The 24,319-nt window shown below is 33.8% G+C and overlaps 1 protein-coding gene across 14 annotated transcripts in view; it reads right to left on the reverse strand.

The window, feature by feature from the left end:
- The window catches only part of DENND4A (DENN domain containing 4A), a 100,296-nt gene that overhangs the window by 19,112 nt on the left and 56,865 nt on the right, over positions 1-24,319 (reverse strand). For 6 of the 14 annotated variants that reach the window (XM_019725584.3, XM_074327533.2, XM_074327531.2 and 3 more), the window contains 9 exons: positions 13,837-13,970; positions 11,266-11,401; positions 10,688-10,894; positions 10,466-10,594; positions 10,067-10,208; positions 9,535-9,666; positions 7,427-7,543; positions 6,695-6,826; positions 738-1,831 (listed from right to left, as the gene is read on the reverse strand). In XM_019725584.3, coding sequence (XP_019581143.3) covers positions 738-1,831; positions 6,695-6,826; positions 7,427-7,543; positions 9,535-9,666; positions 10,067-10,208; positions 10,466-10,594; positions 10,688-10,894; positions 11,266-11,401; positions 13,837-13,970 — 2,223 coding nt within the window. Of the gene's footprint in view, positions 1-737; positions 1,832-6,694; positions 6,827-7,426; positions 7,544-9,534; positions 9,667-10,066; positions 10,209-10,465; positions 10,595-10,687; positions 10,895-11,264; positions 11,402-13,713; positions 13,971-16,262; positions 16,336-24,319 lie in introns of those variants that run through there. The other 8 variants (XM_074327532.2, XM_019725588.3, XM_019725586.3 and 5 more) reach the window with 4 other exon arrangements.

A 24,319-nucleotide genomic window follows, 5' to 3' on the forward strand; every position in this document is an offset into this window, starting at 1 on the left:
AATGTCTTGAAGGAAAAAAATTGTGTATCTGAGGACCCCAAAGTCTCCAATTTTCTTTCCAGCTCTATAAGATACTAAAAGCTCTGCTGGCCCCCTTACCTCTCCACAGTTCTCTTATAAGGCAAAACCTGGATTTGCAACCTCTTGCTCTGTGCTCAGAATAAGCAAATGTCCTCAGGGAAAAAGTAGCTACAGAACTTGAGCTCACCTCTGCAACTCTTCTCTCTCTAGAATCTTGCCCCTCTACTTTCTAGTTGCTTTAGCAGTTTTCTGCAGACTTTTAACATCTACTTTCTGTATTTTCATTTTCATCTAGCTTTTTCTCTTAGGAAGTATGTAGCTCTATCAAAAGCTACTCCATCCTAACCAGCAGGAGGAATCCTATGTCTGGCTGGTAATTATTGAAGGCACACTGGACACTGTATCTGAAGAAAAATCTGCATTTTGAAGGAAATAATGAAGCTCAATAAGCATTTTCATATAACACTAATTTTCATCTATCTTCAAATCACTTTCTTTCAAAACTGAATTATAAACATAACTTTAGTTAGTGAATTTTCTTTCCTTTTGAAGTTTTTATCGAAGTTTAAATTCTTGACACTTACAAACCTTAAGCAAGAGTCTTTTTTGTAAAGCTGTATTTAAGGAGAATGGTAAAAACAGGCATCTTTAAAGTAAGGAACTTTTGGCAGTGGAGGAGGAGAAAAGGAAAAATAGAAAATATTAACAAAACTTACCTTAGACGATGTGGTATACATGGTGAACCTTGAATACCATTTGCTTGCTTTCTCTGCAACTCCTTTCCCAGCAGTGAACATACTGTTCCTTAGAATATCTAGTTTAGGTACTAGTAGTGTATCTAAATTAAATGACGATGATGAATGAGTTAATGCATCTTGAGATTCTTCCCTAAATGGGCAAGTAGGTGAGAAGGCTGGGGAAGACCAGAGTCTATCCCTCGGTCTGTCTTCACTTTTTGTATAACTTTTAGATTTGGTAAGTCTCATTGGCCGAGGAGAATTAGGAGGCAGGCTCGATCTTCTACATGCCTTGACCAATGTTGGGCTTTTCTTGTTGGTTAATTTATCATCACATGCCCGTTGTAAATCAATGCTTGGTGTCCGACTTGTCAAAGGACTGGTCATGTTATTCATATACATCACAATTTCTTCAGCTAAATCACGCCTAGCAGACGGTGTTGGGATGCTTTTGCTATCATCTTCATCCTCTTCTTCCTCCTCTTTTTGCTGCTGCTCACTCTCAGCAACCAAAAGAGAGAGGGGATCAAATCCTGTTGCCACATCAGTTTTTTCAAAAGGTTTTACGGAGATGCTGTTCATACGTTGAATCCTCTTGTGATTTCGTGTAACATATCCCACTTTTGACCCATTGGTTTCATTGTCTAAATCTTCTAAGTCAAAAATAACTGGAGAATCCACTTTTTCTGATAAACAGTTAGAACCATCAAAAGGTGTATCATCATCACTAGATTCCTTTTCTAGACTGTCTCTTTTTGCTCTTACAGATGGCCTTCCAATATCAAGAGTATTTGGTCTTGTGCTTTTTGAAATAACATGTGAAAGAATTTTTGCATCAGCTCCTAATTTTTCAACCATATCTCCAGGGTTTGCTTCCTGGTTAATTCTATTGAGTCTAAGTCCCATCACTACTCCTCCACTAAGGTCACGATTTCTATTTCCCCAGGACATTTGCTGCTGCAAATTAGGTTCATTGTCACTTTTATGTCTTTTCCTGAAGCATCTACTTCGAATGTTTCCTGTTTCATTTGTAGCCTCAAAAGATGATATGAAGAGTGACTCAGCTGTGCTCTCTGAAAAACAAGAAAAGTGTTTTTAGCCATGAAAAATGTAATGTGCGAATATAAGTTGTCTTAAATAACTGAAATACTAGTAATGAACATGATGATAGAAAGCACTAATCAGGTGCCTGCTATTTGACAATACTATACTAGGCACTTTACTTACATTATCTACCATAATTATTCCAACAGAGAAAAAACTGACACTCAGAGACATTCATTATCTAGCCCAAAGTTACCCAGTCCTGAAATGATAGAACTGGAATTTAAATTCAGATTTGACTAGCTTTTTAAACTTATAAATTAAAATTAATATTTATCCTGGGTATATTTAATAATAATAAATTCATGTTAATGCCACTAAATTGATTAAATAACAATGGTTATACAGTTGTGGTTGTGTTAGGTGACCTTAAGATTCTGGGTCTTCTGCTTATAAAAATGAAAACCAAAACCAAAAACACTACACCAAACCAAATAAAATGCAGCTATGTTAGCTTTATCCATAAATAGAAAGTATTTTTAAAAAACTCCAAATCCTTATTACTATAGATGTGGCTAAACAATTTTGTCTTTGCTTTACATATTGATTGCAAGTTTAGACCAGTCAAATGAGAACAACCAGAAACATTATTCACTGCTTCTTACCAAATTACTTAGGTACCAATGCTGAAAGCAGCACTCTAGATTTCCGATCACTTTAATTGTCCTTATTATGTGGGAGTCTTCTAAAGCATTAGTCTAGGTGTGGTATTGCCAACTATTCTTTTTACATGCTTTATTCAACAGAATGAGCTCTCTATAACTATGCAATTACTAAAAATGTACCTTTTTTCCTGCCATGTAAAGCATTCAGATAACAGGATAGGAGATAAAAAGGGAATACTAGAAACCATAAAAGCCTACAAACTAATATTATTTAATAAACCTGTACCATTAGCAAGGAAAACAATATAGCAGAGAGATAAAGTTTATTCTTTTTTTTCTATTATTAGCTTATGATTAAGTACATAAGAAACTAAGAATACGCTTTCTTCTGATATTCTGGGAAACTTTCTGTTCAACAGGCCAAATATTATCAAAGACTTGGAGAAATCTTATAACTCAAAGATAATACTCTGGGATAGCATTTAAATAGATGTGCAAGGCTTCCTTTGTAGTCAGAACTATGTTATGTCCTGAAGACAAATAAAGCTGGTTATCAAATTATACCAGGCATTGACAAACTACATCTATGAGCCAAATTCGGCCTGTGAATTGTTTCTGTACAGTCTCAAATGTTTTTTTACATTTTTAAAGGGTTGTAAAAATCACACACACATGAATAATAGACAGTAGAGACTGTTGTGTGTCCTGCAAGGCCTGAAATATTTACTATCTGGCATTTACAGAAAAGTTTGTCTGATTCTAACTTTATATGCATGCTAACCTCCACCAGATTAGGCTGGTAGCTGTGTGCCTTTAACACAGAGGCTGCAAACTATTTAACCTCCTTGGGCCAGGTGACTGTGACATAATTCTGTGGAGTGATATTGAAGTGATAGTTCCCGAGGGCTTCCGGAGAAACTTCTGCTTTTCTGGTAAGGGGGTAAATGGGCTAGTGGTCCCCTTCCTGATTCTTCCTGCCTTGCACAGGTGAGTGATGGCCTAGGTTGCCACATTATAGTCATGGTTAGGTACAGAGAACTGATGGCAAAGCCCCTGAACCAACATCCTGAGCAATTGTTTACCTTTGAATTTCTTATCTGAGGAAAAAAAACCTTGACTTGTTAAGTCACTGTTAATCATATTCTTAAAGATGAAAGAACTCCTGGTATAGGAATTCCTGGTATACTGACAGACTATACTGCTAGCTGATATATATTAGCCCTTTTTCAGCTCTTTGAGCATGCTCACCACACAGCCTTTTGCATACTGCTTCCCTCTGCTTGGAATGTCTCCTCTCAGTTCCTTCTTTGCAACTCCTATCATTTGTTTTCTACTCACCCTTCAGATCTAAGCTCAAAACCATATTCTCAAGGAAGCCTTCCCTGACCAATGTTCACCCAAACCCAGGTCATGTCTCTCTATTATATGTTCTTGTGGCAATTTACAGCCCTTCTTCATAGTATTTAATCTCAGAGCATTTTTATATTTACTTGATTCTCTGATTAATATTTTCCTATCCCTCTCACCTGTCTTCTCTATGAAGGCAGGGACCATGTTTCTTTTTCGTGCCTTATTATATCCCCAGTAGCACCTGGCATATGGTAGCACGAAGTAGGATCTCAAAAAATAATTACTTAATGAATATTGTCTGCTGGAAACAACTGCCACAAATACAAACCCATAATATAACATAGTATAATATAGTATAATATGAAATATTATAGCTAAATATGGTAGCTAAAGATAAGGAGTTAAAACATACTAAAACCAGAACTAAGCTTAGGAAAACATTTCAGAGTATGTTTTCCTATTTCAGAGTAAATTTTCTTGTGGTTTAACTCTCAGTAATTCCACATTCATTTATCAAAATGTTAAATTCTCAAGATAATCATGAAGTAACTACAGGGTAATGATTTTATTTCAGTATCCAATCAAACATTAAAACATCTCTGGTTATTTTACTCCCATATCTTTTAAAAGCTGTTGTATGTATATATGTATATGTATATGTATCTGCAAAATATAAACAAACCTGAAAAATCCTTTGAATCACAGCATGTACTAGTATATAAGAAACGTGTTATTGAAAAATAAGTATTCCTATAAATTCCATATATAGTCTTTGGCAGCAGTAATAAACCCATAGTACTTAACAGATGGGAAAGTTTTCAAGACAAAAATCTTAAGGATAGGGCCGGCCCGATGGCTCAGGCTATTGGAGCTCCGTGCTTCTAACTCCAAAGGCTGCTGGTTCGATTCCCACATGGGCCAGTGGGCTCTCAACCACAAGGGTGGGCTCTGCCCCCTGCAATTAAAATTGAACACTGCACCTTGAGCTGAGCTGCTGCTGAGCTCCTGGATGGCTCAGTTGGTTGGAGCGCGTCCTCTCAACCACAAGGTTGCCAGTTCGACTCCCACAAGGGATGGTGGGCTGTGCCCCTGCAACTAGCAATGGCAACTAGACCTGCAGCTGAGCTGCGCCCTCCACAACTAAGACTGAAAGGACAACATGAAGCTGAACGGCACCCTCTACAACTAAGATTGACAGGACAACTTGACTTGGAAAAAAAAAAAAGTCCTGGAAGTACACACTGTTCCCCAATAAAGTCCTGTTCCCCTCCCCAAATAAAATAAAATAAAATAAAATAAAAAAACACACAAAAAACCCCCAAAATCTTAAGGATAAACTAACAAGTGTAATTCACACTTGGGACACCTATTACAGGCTTATTACAGGCTTTAAAAAGTTGGCCTGTTAAGCATAGAGAGTAACCAAAAGCTAGATGAGTCAGATGATTACTCTGTTTACAATCATATTAAAATAGAAAGTTCATAAAGGCAGATTTTACGAAAAGGCAAGCATGAAGAGACAGTAATGAAAGAACAATAAGGCAAAGACCACCAAAAACAAGATAATAGGTTGGTGCAAAAGTAATGGCGGTTTTTGCAATTATTTTTAGCCTTTTAAACTGCCATTACTTTTGCACCAACCTAATATTAAGGGTTATAATTAGACAATGATTAGGAAGGACTAAATGGTTGTGAAGCAATTCAATGATACCAAAGAAAAAAAACCTTAATGTTTAAGCTATAATAGTTATTAAATAAAGAAATGCAAAGTAAGACAGTTATAGATCATTTAATTTTGTAGTGCAAAAGCAGCCATAGACAATACGTAAATGAATGAGCATGGCTGTGTTCCAATAAACCTTTGTTTATGAACACTGAAGTTTGAATTTCATATAATTTTTGTATGTCCCAAAATATTATTCTTTTGATTTTTTCCCCCAACTGTTTGAAAACCCATTCCTAGCTTGTGGGCCTGTACAAAAAAAAGGCTGCAGGCCCAATTTGGCACATGGGTCATAGTTTGACTGCCCCTGAGCTAGAGGCATATCTAACTATGCTGCAGAAAAATAAACATCATTGCAGCAAGGCCATTTACAAACAGAGATATTTTAGCCTTGAAAGCACAAGTCCTTCAATATTTGTTTAGATCGTAACATGATACAGAATTGAGCTAATACAAAAATGAAATAATGTAATTATGTGATCAGACTACTAACACTAGAAATTGTGAATCTTAGGTCTGTTTAACCCTTCACAAATGGTCTGATGAAAAATGTGAGACCAAGTATTATCCCAGATCCTAAACTGACTTTTCCATTAACTAGTTGATAACTTATGTGACCTGCCAACAGTCAGATTACACCTTAGTTTTCTCATCTTTAAAACAGTGCTAATATCACCTCTTACTAATACAAGCATTGCTGTATTAATAAAAATAAAATAACATATAAAAAGCACTTTGAAAAGAAAAAAAATATTAGGCACTGCTACTAAACTAACTGAAGGATTATCCTTTTGCCTCTAAGGGGGGGGGGGAAGCAATATGAAGACTAAGGAACCATATGCTTCATTTAAAAACTGGCTAGGTATGTGGTTCTCTCAGACTGATCATCTCAATTGCTCCCAGTTCCTCCTTCCAAAAGGTCCCAACAGTCCAAACTCAAAAGATAGGATGTAGCTCGTAAGTTTGTCCCTATACTTCGTTATAATAAAAGCTTGAACAAAGTATATTATAAAACATAGAAGTCAAGCTACTAAACCATACCAAATATATAAAAAAATAACCCTGGAAAATTAAGACTTAAAAAAAATTCGCTAGAAATACAGACACAAGTTATTCTGCACATAACAGAGGTATATGCATACTATTCAACTTACCTGTGTTTGCTCCTGATATTTTATCAGCACTGTTATTATTTGTACCACTGAGGCGAACTATACTGGAAGAACTTTGGTAATGGAGCTTAGGAAGACAATCAGCACTTCCTTTTGCACTCTCACCCTCTGACACTGTAAAGATTAAAATGAAATTAATAAGATGAAATCTATACACATCATAAGATGCATAAAAAGAAGTAGTTTTTATTTCAAAATATTTCTATCTCAAAATAGGTGATATCTCAAAATGTTGAACACCTCTTTTCTATTTATCAATCAGAAATAAGTGATTCCACTTATCAATAAGTGATTTGAGGCCTCAAGGTGTGTATCAAATTACGAAGTACTGGTGATACATGAGACCTATGCATAAATTTTATATTTCTTCTTTGGTTGTGAAACACTGTTTTTGATGGGAAGAGGCAAGGGGGGAAATGTAAGTCACAGATCATTAACTCAGCCTCAGAAAGAGCCACTGTTTGAAGAAATATACATTTCTACTACAAGAAGGGCTGTATCTGATTGGAGAGTGGTTGTGCCACTGGGATTATATACTTCATACATGAAGATTTGTATGTTGGAATGTTAGGTGGTGGAGGGGGCTGTAATGGGAGGAAAGAGGAGTTATAATGGGAAAGTAGAAAATAAAATTAACACTTTTATACTTAAAGTCACTTGTATTTTCTGTTAATATAAGTTCATAATTTTATACAATATCAACTTAATACCTACAGGAACTAGAATCACTTCCTTTCTTATCTTTTTCTTCTTGAATGTCCTCAGTAGATGTATCCCCTCTTCTAACTTCATCCTTAGATAATGAATTATATCCAAGATCAGACTGGCCACCTAGGAAAAAAAACACAAAGAAAAATACCCCTATGCTGTTTATCATAAACTTCTTTAGTGAGAACTGGAATTAGGAGCAACACATTAATATTTGGATTTATTTTCAGCAATTTTTCTGGTTAACTTTCAATTGAAAGCATTATTTTGTTAGATCTCCCTATCTTTACTAATGTAAGAAAGAGATAATCTCAAAATAATGTATTTTTGGATCCACATTGCAGTCAAAAGTAACTCCATACATTCATACTACTATCTGGGTTCAAAAAGACACAGACAAACCAGACACTCTTTATATACATCCATGACCTTTCTAGGTGAAAAGTGTGAGTTCCAGCTAAGCACTAAAGAAGAAAAATCTGCAGGAAATTCATAACAGAACATTTATACAAAGATCACTGACTCAGAATGTCTAAATGATATTAAAAAAAAAATAAAAAATCCCACAACCCCCCCCCCCAAAAAAAAACAACAACAACCCACCAGGTTTATTTTAATTTATAGGTAGGTAATTACTTTTTCTGAAAATTCAATTGAATAATTACTGAATTGTATGAGTATAAATACAAGGGAATGAAAAATAATCTAGTGTTAATGCTTTTAAGAAAAGCAAAAGTTGCACTGATACAAGAAAACTTCTAATACCTTATATACAGTGTTAAAGAGGCTCTCTCTAATTTTCAGCAAATTATTTTCACCAGATTAGCATCAAAACAAGATTTTGAATTCTAGTTTTCTATCTTAGCAGACATAACTTTAAGTAAACCATATAACCTTTTTGTTTGGATCTCAAGTTACAAGATTTATAATACACAAGGTTGTTATGATCATATGAGAGACTACATATGGAATGGTTTTATAAACTTGTAAAGAACTGTCTGAAGAAATTGTGTTATCACTAGGTATTTAATATCTTTGTTATACTTTTGAGTGAGTACTTTTTCTAATCAAATTTTCAGCTCTATTCCCAAAGAAACTACATGTCAAAAATGTGAAGATAATCTTGATGAAATGTTATTAGGTTCTGCACTGCTTTCAGATAGTCTTTTTAAAGGCCATAGCTAAAAAACGAAAGATAGATTTCTTCATATTTAAGAGATAATGTCTGAGAACGGCTACTATAGCTCTGATTAAATTCATACTGCATTAGCAAGAAATAAAACCAGCCAAGTCAGAACTATGAAAATTACATTTCAACACAATTAGCTTATTTATTACTCTTAAAAGTAGGCATAAAAGGAGACAGACTAAAATACTGTTACTGTTTGTAGAGATAGAAGCTTTCCTATTTTATTATTAATGCTTGAAGTTTTAAATTTAAAAATTCTGTCTGTGAAGAGGTGGCTCTTATATTCGAAAACCATGTGTAATTTTTTTAATGTAATAACGAAAATGATAGAATTTCAAGTGATTTATTTAAAAAATCTGTCAGTTTTAATATTCGTCAGAGAAAACTTATGTACAAAATCTTATATTTTAGTGAAATTAATACCATTTTCAGTGCTAGAATGCTACAAATTACATACATATTTAAATATTTTTATATCTTTCTATTTTAATATAGTTTAGGACTCACAAGTTACAAAAATAATATAGTACAGAGAGTTCCTGTATACCCTTTACTCAGCTTCCCCCAATAATATCATAGATGAAACAGGAAATTGATATTGGTATGGTATTATTAACTCAGCTCGGGGCTGTAAGTTTCTTTTTTTAAACTCTAATAACATTTTCATAACTACAAAGTGCTCTCCAGAGTTAACCGGATTATAATAGACTAAATACTTGAATAAACTCTCAAACTTATTTGTATTCTGATAAATAATGAACAAAATTACAGTTATTAAGTACAGTATCAAATCAAGTACCTAATATGTAAAATTAAAAAGTGACAACTTAACACATGACTGAAAATTACAATCTAAAAAAGGTAAGCTAGCAAATTTAATTTTCAAAACGTACTGTAAGAAATGTAGAGGTAAGCACACACAAACCTGTACTAGCTCTATCATCAGTAGCATATACTTTGATTAAACCCGTATTAAAAGGTGCCTGCTCCACAGTGTGTGTCCCATGACCACTATCCATGCTGCCATGACTAACAGCATCCAGGTCACTGCCATCTGCTTAAGAACACAATTTGACAGCGTTTTACTACTCACGGAGATATCAAGAATACACATTAGTTTGTTGCTCAAGCTAATATCTACTAATACTGCACATGAAAAATACCACATAATTAGCAAAACACAACTGTAACAAAGAGCCCAATTGTGAATTATTAATGAATACTAAAACAAGACCACCAAAGATTGACAGTTTAACTTACAAGAAAAAAAGTGATTTTGTGGGTTTTTTAAATGCGAAGAATATTCCAATATGAGAGTTTGTTTAATGGCAATAAAAAGTAGACAACATCCAATATTTTGAAAGTATTTAAAATTTTAAAAAAGTGTAAAATGTAACTCACCCATTAACTTTAAAGAAAAAGTAAAACACATACACCTCTTAAAACCCTTTAATTACCTGAGAGAGTTGTTTGTGATAAGTGTGCATGTTTCTTTAAAGCTCTTTTGAACTGTGCTACTCCTAAAACAACGTTTCTTAATTTTGTCCAAAGCAAATAGCCATTATGTCTTCTTGAAGGCCAGGTACTTTCCAAAACAGCCTATTTGTTTAACAAAATAAAATAATCATTATAATAATTTTTATAAATGAACACATTGGCTTTAGAGTCAAACTAATGAATAACTAAGTAGACTGTATCACAAAATAGCACAAAAATTTTTACTTGATTTACAAAATATACTTTAGATACTCTCAAATAAATGCCAAATAACCCCCGTATCAATGATTTTTGCCATTAAATTAAGGTTGTAGAATCACAAAAGTCATACTCTTTCTCCATGAAATCAAAGTAATTACCTTATTATAATAACCATAAGTAATGGCGTTGGGGTCAATACCAGCTTTCTGCATTTCAAAAAGCACTCGAACTGCAAGCACTGGCTGATCGTACTGTCCACAGAGCTGCATAAGGATGCGGTAGCACACCTGAAACACAGTTAAGTTCAAAAGTGTACAGAAAAACAAATCTATGTATGTAAATCTAGAATAAAATACTGCATTTTAAAGAATAACTGTTACCTCATCAGGTGGATCCATCTTCTTTGACTGCATTTTTTTAAGCACATCATACGCTGTTTGCAGAGCCCTGACTTTTGAATGACATACTTTCACATAAGCTGGGAGACAAATAAACCACAGTCCGTAACAGTGACGCAGAAGACACCTAGACCACATCTGAGGAATGGAAGAATACCTCTTGGCAATTTTATGGGCGGATTTAATTTCCTAGAAAAGAATGCAACGGTGTTGTTAATAAATTTACACACGTAAGCATTCTTATTTAACTGAATGCTGAACAAGTTTAACTCCTATGCTTTTATAATGTTTCCCTAACAAAATCTGTCTACAATTAATATATAGTCAAGCCTATGCTTGAACTTGTATTATATAATATATAAAGTAAAGTTCTAGAACAAGTGAACTAGTTAATTTTTTGAAGTCAGTTTACTCTAATTTATCTTCAGAATGCTTCAGGGAGCATAATAATCTATTAATCGTTACACATGAAATAGTAAAGTATATTAAGGGAGGATGAGTATCATATTTGTTTTGTTCAAATATTTGATTACATGAAGAATGCAAAATTATCAAAGCACCTGTTTTGTTCTTCTGAACATGGGAGAAGGGCTACAAGGACTACTTGATTTTGAAGGCAATTTGCTCTTTCGTGCTTGTAGAAATCCTTCAGGTCTCTCAAATAAATTGTTCCTAAGAACTGGAAATCCATTATAGCTGTTTTTGAAAAAAAAAAAAAAATCTCAAGTATACACAGATGATCATATTGGTTACAAGTTAAAAAAATTTATGACCAATAACTTCTTAACTTAGTATTTATTTTAACTATGTTTTTCCAGCAGACTATTACATATACTCAATAAATATTCACACTAACGTTACTTTTTTTACTGTAAAATTTAGAAATGCAATAGCCAAGTATAAACTCGAATACATATTTTGGAGGAAAAAAGTGAAAAACATTTAAACTTTGTTGAACTGAGATCAAACTACAAAGTAACTCAAGCAAACTTTGTTAGTATGTATGTACATACATAGCAAACATATCACATATTATGATAGTTGGTAAAGGGCCCACCAAATCAATATTCTTTCAAAAAGGACAGTCATTAGTATCATTGCTTTGGGTTAACATATTACTGTAGAACGCCGCTCTTAAAAAGATGCACATTACGTATTAGACACCAGGACAAGCTTTCACATTATCATGAATTGGTTTATCAGGTTGGGTAGCAGGTTTGGGCCTCATTTATGAGAACGAAAATAGAAGAGGTTGGAGAAGAGGAAGAAAAGTTTAGAATAGGTAGCTCTGTGAGGAGGTGGGCTTAATTTGGGGTTAGAGGAAGACGTTTGGGCATTTAAAAGGTAGCAGCAGCTAGGAATAAAATATGCTGAAAAGAACAGAGAGCAACAAACTTAACCTACTTTATGATATTCTTAAAGGCATATAAATAGTTTTAATTAACTAAGAAGAAAACTATAATAAAAGATGGTAAACTATATCTATTATATATTACTATAGGCAACTTCAGCATTATAAGAAAATATTGGTAGTGACTGAATGTTAAGTAGAAATAAAATAGCAAATAAGTTCAGGAAACCATGTCATTTAAAAAACCCATCGTATGTACATGGTGTGATAATAAGACCATTCTGTGTATGTTATGGAAACTTACTGCCTTATCATTTTATAGAGACAATGTAAGTAAAGTATATAAATCATCCCTTATTAAGAGAACCCACTGTGCTCATTAAAGACATTTATTTTAAGTTGTTTTTCCATTGATGGATATGATTACACCAAAATTATATTGGGTAGTTTCAAGGAATAAAAATGACTTAGATTCTTTAAAAAAAAAAAAGGGAACTTTTAAAGTTAAGTAATTTTCTTGTTAAAAGACTAAATCTAAAAGTAAAATTTTAATTAAAGTTAAAATCAAACCATAAAAATAGAAACAAAAGTATGTCAGTAAACACACCAAAAAAAGTCTTAGAAGTATAATGTACAAAAGAGATCAAAGAAATAAAATCTTATTTAGAAAGAAAGAGAGAAATTAGGAGAGATATTGTAAATGTCTTAGACACAAGACAGACTTCTTAAAAGTGGTATGAATAACATCATCAATAGATGAAAAGAGTAAGAATCAAGTGGCCTATGAATCAGTCAACATTTACTAACATCTGTTACATCACTTTTTCATCTGTAAAAGGAAAATTTTAATCTAGATTATAAATGAGGATGTCCTGAAAAATCCCTTTTCAATGAAAATAACTAACAATGAATGACAGGTGTACAATGGTTTTAGAATCTTTAAATAAAGTAAGAAAGTATTGTTGGAGAATAAAAAATAATTTAAAATCTAAAAGGACATACCACTTTAAGTAAAAATAAATGTACACTTGAAACTACCTTTAGTATATAACAAATGTATATGTATGACATATATATTTTGATATATATATATCATATATACATAATATATACATACACCTAGATAGATATATAAGTCTACCTCTATCATGACCTTTATTTCATTGTGCTCAGAACTTTCTCTCTTTCCCACTAGACTTGAAGGCAGGAACATGTAGCATTCAAGTCTAAATACCAAGTACTTTGTTTGCCCTGTCTGACCAAATTTCCTAAATTAACAATTATTACCATGACTTAAAATAAAAATTCATGGACAAATTAATAGCCTAAAAAATTATATCATCCAAATCAAGGCCACAAATGTTGATTCTAAATTAGATTTAATCTTTTGTAAACCAAGATTACATTAACCAAGGTGTATGGGGGAGGGGATGAAAATGAGGAAACCAGCTTTAGTGAGAAACGAAAATCAAAATTTTATGACAAAAGTGCTGCATTTTGGTGGGGAGGGGGTCCTAACTAAATTTAATCAACACGAGAACATATAGTTATGCAGATATAGAGAGCTTCCCATTCCCAAGTCTCTATTATGCAAAATTATTATTTTTTCTTTTTATACCTCAAAATTTAATAATGGATGTGGGATAAGCTTGCTTACCACCTAAAAATTAGGGATCTGTAAAGTTTGGATTTTTGAAAATACCACAGTCCTTAGAAAGCTACGTCACAGATGATGGATTGCTTCTCTCTTTCAATCTCAAACATTCTGCCTCTTGAATACCTGTACTGTAAAGGGGGTTCTTCACCATTGGGTAGATGGGGGATCTCAGGTGGTGTTACAAAAACAGTATGTTCACTTTTGAAAGATTCATCCAGTTCTATAAGTCGCATTTCACCACTCTTGTCCATATCCACCTGAAGGAGTTTAAAAAACATACATTAAAAACAAAACATTGGTTAGCCAAGTGTTCATCTGTAAGGGAATTGTTAAATAAACCATTTACACAAGTGGACACTAAAGAGCTAGTAAAAAAAAGAAAAGAATAAACAAGTTCTTTATGTACCACTATAGAAAGATCTCCAAGATAATTAAGTGAAAGTAACAAGGTGCACAACATTGTACATAGTATACTCTCCATTGAATAAGAAAGAGGGAAAAATAAGACCATATATTCATTTTTTTTGCATGTATTCACATAAAGAAATACTAAAGAATACTAAGGAAAGTAATTACCCATATGGGGAAGGGGAGATGAATGGAATGGACAGGATGGGATAGGACCCAGATTTCCCAATGTATATCTTTTCATATTATTTTGCATTTTGAATGAAGAGAATGTATTCAAGAAATAATGTTTTAAAGATGCACACATTCCCAATATAGAAGCACATTTGAGTTAAATTCTAGTCACATCAATACTGAAAGCAGTTCAGTAGTATTATTTCCCCCAGATAATCTACTGCAAGGTAATATTCATAAAAAAAATAAAACTTCACAGAGTCTAAAATGCCCAAAAGGAGCTCATAAATTAAAAAGCACAACATTAATATTAATCTAAAATACCCACATGTCATACATATAACAAAATATATAACCCACAGAACTTTATTAGGTTAGATAGAATAATATCATATACCAGTTAGGAATAAATGGGAGAGCAATAATTATTAACAAGTTATATCTTTAAGACAAGGACCTAGGGCAGAGTATAGCAAAAAAGGACAGGGATAACTTTTCATTTTTTTCTTACTCTTAAAAAGAGCTGATATACTTGGAGTCTTATACAAATTGTGGGTTTTAACTTCACAGCATTACATGCCATAATCTCCAGGGTTAAAGAATGTTTTTAATGCTATATCCATACAGTAAAATAGTTATTAAGGCAAGCTTCAGAATTATAATTAATGGCAAGAGAGAATGTTCACAAAATAATGACAAATAAAAAAATGAGGCATTAAATCATATGTATAGTATGATTTTAAGATTTTTAAAGAGTATATATGCTATACAAATATATTGGTGTGTGCTCTCACACACACACAATTATCAAAATGCTATCACTGGGTACTAGTATTACTGGCAATTAATTTTCTTCTTTATATTGTTATTTATTTTCCAATTAAAATATAATGAATATGTATTACTTTCATTTGCTCCTTAAAAATTGAAAAAGTAGTAAATGCTCAGAATAAAAATTTAAACGAATATATTGCTTTTAGAATAAGCACTTATTTCACTTCTGTTGAAGGATATTTAAAAATTAATCAAATAAAATAAGGTACTTTTCTGTTTTAGCCTGTCAAAAAGACTTTTATATGGTAAAACTAGCAATAATACAATAAATACCGTAAGCTAAATAATAACATACCCTGCTGGTACTCAAAATTGGTACAGTCTTCTTTAGAAAGATGTGTTTAAACACATCTACCTTATTCTTATTCTAAAAAAATAACCTAACATAAAAAAAGCTATCAGTATGAAAGATGTTTTTTGCAGGATGTTCCAATAGCAATAAATTGGAAGTCATCCACATGTCAAAAAAATCGGTAAATGAATAAAGCATGATAAATGGATAAAATACACAAACATTAAAAATGAAAACAATAAAGATTATGCAGACTTCTGGTTGAATAAGACAAATTAAACACAATAATTTATCTTCAACCCTTTCTGAAATCTTACCAAAATGAGAGTAAGGGGATTAAACAAACAAACAAACAAAAAAACAACAGACAAATTGAACTGGGGAGGGGACAACAGCAGAGATGGAGTTCAAAATATTGTAGAAGCTGCAAAGTAGACTGATGCGACCTCTAAAAGCTGAAAGTCATATATCTGGCTCCAAGGAGGGGTGCAGAGGAGAACAGCCAAAAGCAAGCCATTTTGCTCTGTAGAGTCCCAGAAAGGTAAGGAAAAGTGCTAGATGTCTTTAAATATTGGCATGCAGGTGGGAGGAGAGCTAATTAAAAGCCTGCATTTTAGGACTCCCAGATTCCTGGCCCAACCCAGTACTGTTAGGCCACTACCTTTTCCCAGCGTGGCAGAAGACGAGGTTGGGTCTTACTGAGTGAACCCGAGGGATTTTAGACTTGAGGATTCCAAGCAGAGGTGGGGGAGATGAGGAAGTTAATAAAAGCAGGTGAAGTGAGTAAAAGCCTACATGCTGCAATAAAGGGAAAACCTCAGTTACCTTCCCCACTCAGCTCTGAGAATACTGGCAGTCAGGCTTATGCTCCCCAGGCTAAAGACTGGAGATACCTCCTGGGGAAACTAAGTAGCCTAAAAGAAAAGAATTACAGGCAATGATCAGACACGGACTCTAATGCAATAGTTGAATTCCTTTATGATCATTAATCTCATACCTAAGGAAGCCCCAAACCTCATGTTCCCAGAAAGAGTGCCAATGAGTTCTTTGTGCTTCACCTTTGAAAATGAATACCAATCAAAGATCACACAAGAAAAACCAATAACTCGAAATAGAATAAAAATAAACAAATATTAAAAGGTACTCAGAAGAAGCAGAGACAACGCAGGGGAGAAACCTTCAAAATAACTGAAATGACTAAGCCGATATTCATGAAACGAGAAGATGCTTAAAAAAAAAAAAAAAAGAGCATTCAGAGAATGAAAGGAGCTTACGAAAATTACAAATATGATAACAGAAATAAGAAGTATACTACAAAGATTGGGAGATAAAATTGAACAAATCTCCTAAAAAGTGAGACAGAAAATGGGATGAAAAAAGATAAGAAAATTAAGAGGATCAGACCAGGAGGGCCAACATCCAAATAATACATATTTCAGAAAAAGAGAACAGAGGAAATGGAGGAAAGAAAATTAAAGAAAGAAAAGAAATGCAAGAAAATTCCCCAGAATTTGAAGGAAATGAGTCCACAGATTAAAGGTATTCCATTCACTGAAGAAAAGAAGGCCTATATACCAGGCATATCCTTAAAAAATTTTAGAACATCAGGGATCTTAAACACTTCCAGAGAGAAAAAGAGATGAGGCACAAAAGAGCAGAAATCAAGATGGTATTAGACTAGATGTTATTCTTAACAATAACATTTGAAGCTAGAAGACAATGTAATAATGACTTCAAAATTTTATACCCAACCAAATTAGCAATCAAGTATTATAAGAGGATCAAGAAATATGCAAATGAACAGGGCATCAAAAAGTACATCTCCCATGTACTTTTTCTCACTAAGGTACAGGAAGATGTGCTCCACCATAACAAGGAAATACACCAAGAAAGAGAAGTTATTGAAGCCAGAAAGCAGGTGATCTAACTCTAGAGAGAGGACAATTAATTCCCAAGATGATGATGAAGGAAAATCCCAAGATGACAGACTAGAAAGCAATCAGTTCAGACTGGAACATAAAGATGGAATGGCCCAGCAAGAATTTTTAAAAAAATCAAATGGATAAATTACTTGATATGTTGGAAATATTGAGAGATTTTAGATTCTTCACTCTTGTAGAAGAGTTTGGAGATGAATTAATAGTAGACATAAAGCAAGAATACAGTAATTAACTTCAGAGAAAACAAAATCCATACATGAAAGGAAATTTAATCACAACATATATATAGGGCCTAGCAATGATTCTACACAAAGTAATAATAATATTAACATTGAACAGCCATTCAACCAAAAGTAGTGCTATAACTACACTGGGAGAATGGTGGTGGTGGTGGTAGGTATGACATTAACAGATAATTTATAAAATAATAAGCAGCAATAAAAACACATTATTTAGAAATCTTAAGGTAAATGACAAGAAATAGATGAAAGAGAAAGTGGCTGTCTCTGAGGAGTAGAAACTAGGGATGGGAAGGAATGGGACCTAGCCTTGTAAAATTATTTGGCTTTCTAAACTATGTTATGTTTCACTGTGATAAAAATGAACAAGTATTTTTAAGAGATTTGGCAGCAATATTAAAAATGCTTATAAGATCTGGTTATGAAAAAAATTAGGAAACTATATTACAATTATGTAAAACACATTGAAAGTAAATGTAAAACAGGTATTAGGGCACAGGGCTTATGAAAGTTTTTCTCCCTTTTATTTTCCATATTTCCTGTTACTTTAGTCATTTAATAAAGTGTTAAAAATTAATCTTTCAATAAAAACAGAGAACACCTAAGCCATTATTAGCAAAACCTAAAAATATTTTTTAAAAGAAAACATTAAGAACATGTCAGTGATAACTCATAGTGAAAACACATCCGTGACAAATCACAGGTATCCCTAGTAGGATATGATATTCATGGGCAACCCAAGAACAAATGAGAAGCTCTACATGCAAACATTTCTATGCAGATGAAATGGGGTTAATCTAATTATAAGGGCAGCAATGATAATGAAATAGAAGAGATGGGCCAGAATAAAAAGGTTAAAACAAATACCCAAGGTCATTGGAAAGAAAGCTGGTAACTACTCCTGTCTCCATGATGGAACATTATAAGACAATTGCTTGCCTGTGAGCACCAGGTGTTTTTAAATTTTTATTTATTTATTTAATAACTTCTCCCTTTCCAGACCTGTGCCTACTTTCCACTCTCCAGCCACTTTGTTTGTACAGAAAAAAACATATGGACAAGGACAACTGCTCTAACACGCAGTATTGTAAAGTCTATTAAAATATTAAAATTTTACACAGTGGATTCAAAATGTTGGTATAAGATACTTCCCTTAACTTCCATACCAATAAAATCTCATTTCAACATAAAAACAGCCATGCAATAATTCCTACATTTATCAGTTGGACATTTCTGTCTTGTGAATGTACAGTGACATCTGTCTCGATTAGGAGAAAAAGAAATCCAACACCCACAACAGTACAAAATTCAAATAATTTTCGTATTCTCTTCATATTGTCTCACATTAATATTCTCAGAAAACACAAAGGGATGCTTGGGAAACCAAAAAAAACCTTACCAGACTATTTGTTACACAAAGCTGCCCTTAGTTAAGTTCCATCCTACTGGAACAGATTGTAAGGATTTAAAATATAATCATATGAAGAACAAGAACACATGGTTCTTAAATTAGTCATACATGAAACTCAAATAATTCTCATACATTGTTTTTCTTATTTTTATTCAGCATTAACCACTCCAGCTTTTAAAAATCAGTCAAATGTTTTCTGTTTGAATATGCTAAGATCAAAAGAGGAATATGTCTAATTTCTGTTCAATCTTAGTCATGGACTGGCTTAGGTAGTTAATGTATCTCTAATACTATTTATTTTTCATAGCTAAACTGCCAGAAGTAAGAGGATCTGTTCACTTAAAAATTAAGTGCAAAGTAGTCAACTAAGGAATAACCCCCCATTGATTATTTTGAAAATATTTCTGATATTCAGAAAACATTTGCAGATTAAAAGCAGGCACTGACTTGCTGTGCTGAGTGTACTTAAATTGTGGTATTAAAATATGAAAGGTAGTAACAGCACTGTATAATTTTTACTATTTCAGAGAGTTCTGCTTAATAATAGCAAGAATATAATTGACATCTACTCTAGCTATATTTGAAAGTTAAGATATATTTTGGATCTTGTGACATTTTATTTTCTTTAATCAAAGAGTTCCTTGAATTATAACAAAGCAAATACAAGTAACCATATTTCAGTTAATTTTTGGTTTTGACTTTCTTGGTAGTCATTAAATTTTTTAAGTATAACATTAATCCATTTTATATAAGTGATCTTTTGTTGGATCTAGACTTTAAATGGGTAAATAATAGCACTGTAGAAAAATAGTCTTCCTAGAAACAATGGTTATACACTTAATGGAATTGTTTCTTTTTTGAGACGTCTCAGCATTTTTATTCTTTAAGCAAGTATTCCAATGTCCTGCACTGACTCTTACCAAGTCAAGAGCAGGTGACCTACTTTCAGAAAACCCTAGACAAAATAATGTAGTAATTATCAGTAATAAAATATCCTTAGAACATGACGTCCTAGATACTTAGCAAAATTACAAGTCTTGTATGTCTTACAATATTAATGAGTAGTTTTTAAACCATGTGATACTACAATATGAATTCTTAGCTGCAACAAAAAGTTGTGAACAAAATACATAAAATGAGTGAAATCTGAAAGAGAACAATACAAAATTTCTCTCTTTTGCATTGTTAATTGGATTCCTACAACTAATTCAGTGTTCTCATGTGAATTAATAAATCTACTGGCTAAAGCATGCTATTAGCAAAATCCTGGTCACTAATTTGGCCCCTTAATATTCAGTTAGCTTGGCACAGGGGACAACTGTTAAACAAATGTATACCAGTGCTCAAAAGGGAAGCTCAGCAAGTACATATATCTGACCAGTGGAAGCACCATATAGGAACAACATCTGAAGTGCAAAATGCTTGTCAGAAACACCATTTTTATATACAAAACCCAACATAATTATTCCTATAAAAAAGGATTTAGAGAAATCAGTTTTTAAAGCACATCTTTCTATTTGTTGTATACCTTTCCATTTATTTATTTTTTTCTATTAATATTTAACTTTATAGGCACCAAATAAAGCAAACTTAAAAATTTGATTAAAATCTTGAAAGCCAAGTTCTTGATATAACACTATAAGGAAGACAAAATTTTCCAGGAGATATGGCATTACTTCTCAAAATAAACAGGATTTCAAAGCTCTATATAGGCAGGGGTCAACTTACAAAAAGGTATGGTTCTAAAAGTCCGTTTGTAAATAGGTTATTCAAAATATAGAAAATAAACTTCCCCCCAAAACAATATTTCTTCTGGATTGGTGGAAATGTTCTATATTTTGGAGACATGGTTACCTGGAAATCATTAGTTGCCAAAACTTATCAAACAGTACACTTCAAAAGTACATTTATTATTGGTATATATCTCAGTGAATTTTTTTAATGTCCTAAAAAGTGGTTAGAGTATCATTCCACCAAAAAGAAGTTTAATACATATTTCTAGCACACTGTAGCCCTGCACCATTTGAACTACAGAGAGTCATTATTTACATCAGTGTTCCCATGAGAAAATGAACTGGGAGTTCTAAGCAGATAATGGCATATATCCATCTTTTCTCTATTCCAAAGCATTTCAAGGACTTCAAGCACCTTAGCTAGTTAATTCTCTATCAGCACCAGAAAGAGTATTTCTCTATATCAACCATCCCTCGAGTTTTCTAAATTGAAGGAAAGGGTAGGTGGGTCTACACAAGGCTCTGAACTTGTTCCTGCTATTCACATTTATAAGTCATTCAAGAGTTGAACACTCTCATGAGATGATAAAACCAAATGAACCACTAACCTATAAACTCGAATAAAAACAACCAAAATATAAAATTAGTCATAATGTTTTCTACTTTTTAGTTAATATAACACTACTGTGAATACTGGGAAACATGCAGTTATAATGATTTCTCCCCACAATATTTTTAAAAACATAGATAAGAAAACAACTTAGAAAGACTAAATGACTTGACTAAAGTCACGAGTAGAAGAGCTGTGGTTCAAGTTCTCCTGATTTGTAATGCAGGGTTTTCCCCACTACACCTCACATAGTGAGAATCATTTCTCATTTTTATAAGATAACATTTGGTACTTATTTAGTAATTAGTAAATGACATTTTCATGTCAAACTCAGAACTGAGTCAATTTCTGAATATTGAGGGATGAACTGTATTTTGGCTGTTGTGCCCCCACCCCCAAAAAAGTCACTGATTTTCTTTCACAGTCACATACATTTGAAAGTGATAGACTTCTTTAAATGAACTTACAAGACTAAATTGTTGAGAAAATATACGACAAAGCTTTGCTTTCTTTTTTCTACTATCATGGGCATAAAATCATGAATACTATATATATATTTACAAATTTATAGAAAGTTTCAAGTACAGTAACTTTTCAAGTACAAATAATTTTTTTCTTTTTAAACTTTCAAGAGTAAGTTGCTGGCCTAATGACCCATCACTTCCAAATACAGTGTATACTTCCTATAAACAAGGACATTTTGCTATATAACTACAATACATGAATTTGGAAATTAACAGGTTATACTACTACTGCCTAATCGTCAAACTACATTTGAGTTTTATTGATTATTTTAATAATGTTATATCAAAAGCATCCAGTTTTGAACTATGTATTGTAATTGGTTGTCAAATCTCCTTTCCTTTTGAACAATAGCTCAATTTTTCCTTTATGTTCTTAATCCTGACATAATATGGATTACAGAGCAGGTATTTTGTAGAATGTCCCCTAATTTGTCTGATATTTCCTGGATACAATACAGGTCCTGCGTCTTTGGCAGGAATACAGAGAATTGACGCTGCATTCTCACTGCAGCCTATTAGAGCCATATGCTATTGATGTGTCCCATTATTGATGACGTTCACTTTGATCACTGGATTTAAAGTGCTGTCTGCCAGGCTTTTGGTTCCACTATAAAGTTACTCTTTCCTCTTTCGTAATTAATATGTATTTTGTCTGGAGGTACTTTGAAACTATGTAAAATCCTGTTTCTCATCAGTCTCTCGATTGGTACCTGTGTAAACTCATAGTTTCCTATTTTATTCAATAAATTATAATCTGTGACTAACTTTTGATGTTCAGGTTGTCCCTGATGTAGCCAGTGGGAGTCCTTTCAAACGGGCTTGTTTCTGCATGTGTGTGCGTTGTTCTTATAAAAATATGTCTCTATCATTCTTAGATCAATTTCTCATTTTCTAGCAGAAGCTACTACTTCAAGGCTTATTTTGTACTTTCCTTGTTCTAGACTTGGGACCAATCATTTCTCCAAGGAGTCCTGACTCCTTTTAGTAAGGTATTTAGAAGTCAAAATGTGTATATTAGATACACTCGTGGCTATTGGGGTATGGCTGCTCCAAGGTCCTCTCAGTGTACAGATCAAGGGACTATATGTGTGTATAAACACAGACACACCTACTTTCAGCTATACTTATTTCTATATTTATCTATACATACTGAAAACCGATGATATCACACCAAACCTTCAAATCTGTTCAATACTACAGGATTCTGGTTTTCTCCTTTTCTCTATTTGTAAATCCTGTGGGGACAGAGTCTCTGAGAGCAGTTTCCAGGCTCTCAGCCTCACATGGAAAGGTGTTGATTTGGGTAGTAGATGGCCGTCAGCTGTGCCTAATTGACCATCAGCTGTAACCAGTTAGCCAATTAGCCACTGACACAACTGCCCCGGCTGCGTTGGTTGGTCGGCAGGCAGAGAAGTGGACAGCAGGTTGCAGGTCTTGTGGATCCAGCCTCCAGTAAGACTGCAGTGCCTCCAGTGAGACTATAGTGGTATGACTCCCCTACCTATGGCTCCGGGGGTGCTCCTTTTTGGCCTAGCCATATCCTGCATTCTTATGCGGGGAGAGGGAGCTGAGACCCCGCAGGCCACCTTACAAGACAAATGGCGCAGCGAGCAGGGTCCCCCGCATGACAATCCCTACTCTGACAGTAAAAGACTTTGTTATTTTTAATATATTTATTTATTTGATTCCCCCATATGTAATATTCTCCCATCTCTGCCACCACCCTTCCCCCATGCATATGACTTCTTCATCCTAATGTAGCTTTGATAACTCCCTCCCCCCACCAAGCTGGCATCTCCCTCATCTGGATCAAACTCTGACACCCCATTTGCTATTCCTACCCAGTGGGGACACTCTCCCCACCTTGCTCAGAGCCTGACAGTCCATGCTGTCCTCATTGCAGCATGGATGCTCTTCTCATCCTGTTTAGGTTCCGACTCCCTGCAGCAGTCTAGTCTACCCCCAGCATGGACACTCTCTTTATCCTGCTCGTCCTTTGATTCTCTGTGTTAGGCCACCACTTTCATGGATGCTCTCCTCACCTGGCTTGGGCTCTGACACCCCATGCTAGGTTGTTCCTCCTTCCTCACTCCATGCAGGTTTTGATAGCTCTCTCCGAGCCACTGTTCTCCAACCTCCTCTCTCCAGCATGGAAACCCACCTTGCTCTATTTATCCTACCTAACGATATTAGGACGGAAGGAAAAGCGAAGGTTTCACACATGAATTTAAAATATAATTCACTTAATTTATGCTATAAACTCACTCCCAAATTGTAGACCTATTCAAGCGAAATATTCATTATGCTCTATGCCTATGTCTCATCATGTGACAATGCACCTTAGACAAAAAGAGGTGGAAATTAAGAATGCTCAAGTTAGAGGTTCACAGGCTTGAACAAAACTCCCATCGTCTGTAAGTGGGCAGGCAGGGTTACAGACC

Source organism: Rhinolophus sinicus, chromosome 3 (genome assembly GCF_057876585.1).
Source record: "Rhinolophus sinicus isolate RSI-liver-muscle chromosome 3, RSI-T2T, whole genome shotgun sequence".
In the NCBI taxonomy this organism is placed as follows: Eukaryota; Metazoa; Chordata; class Mammalia; order Chiroptera; family Rhinolophidae; genus Rhinolophus; species Rhinolophus sinicus.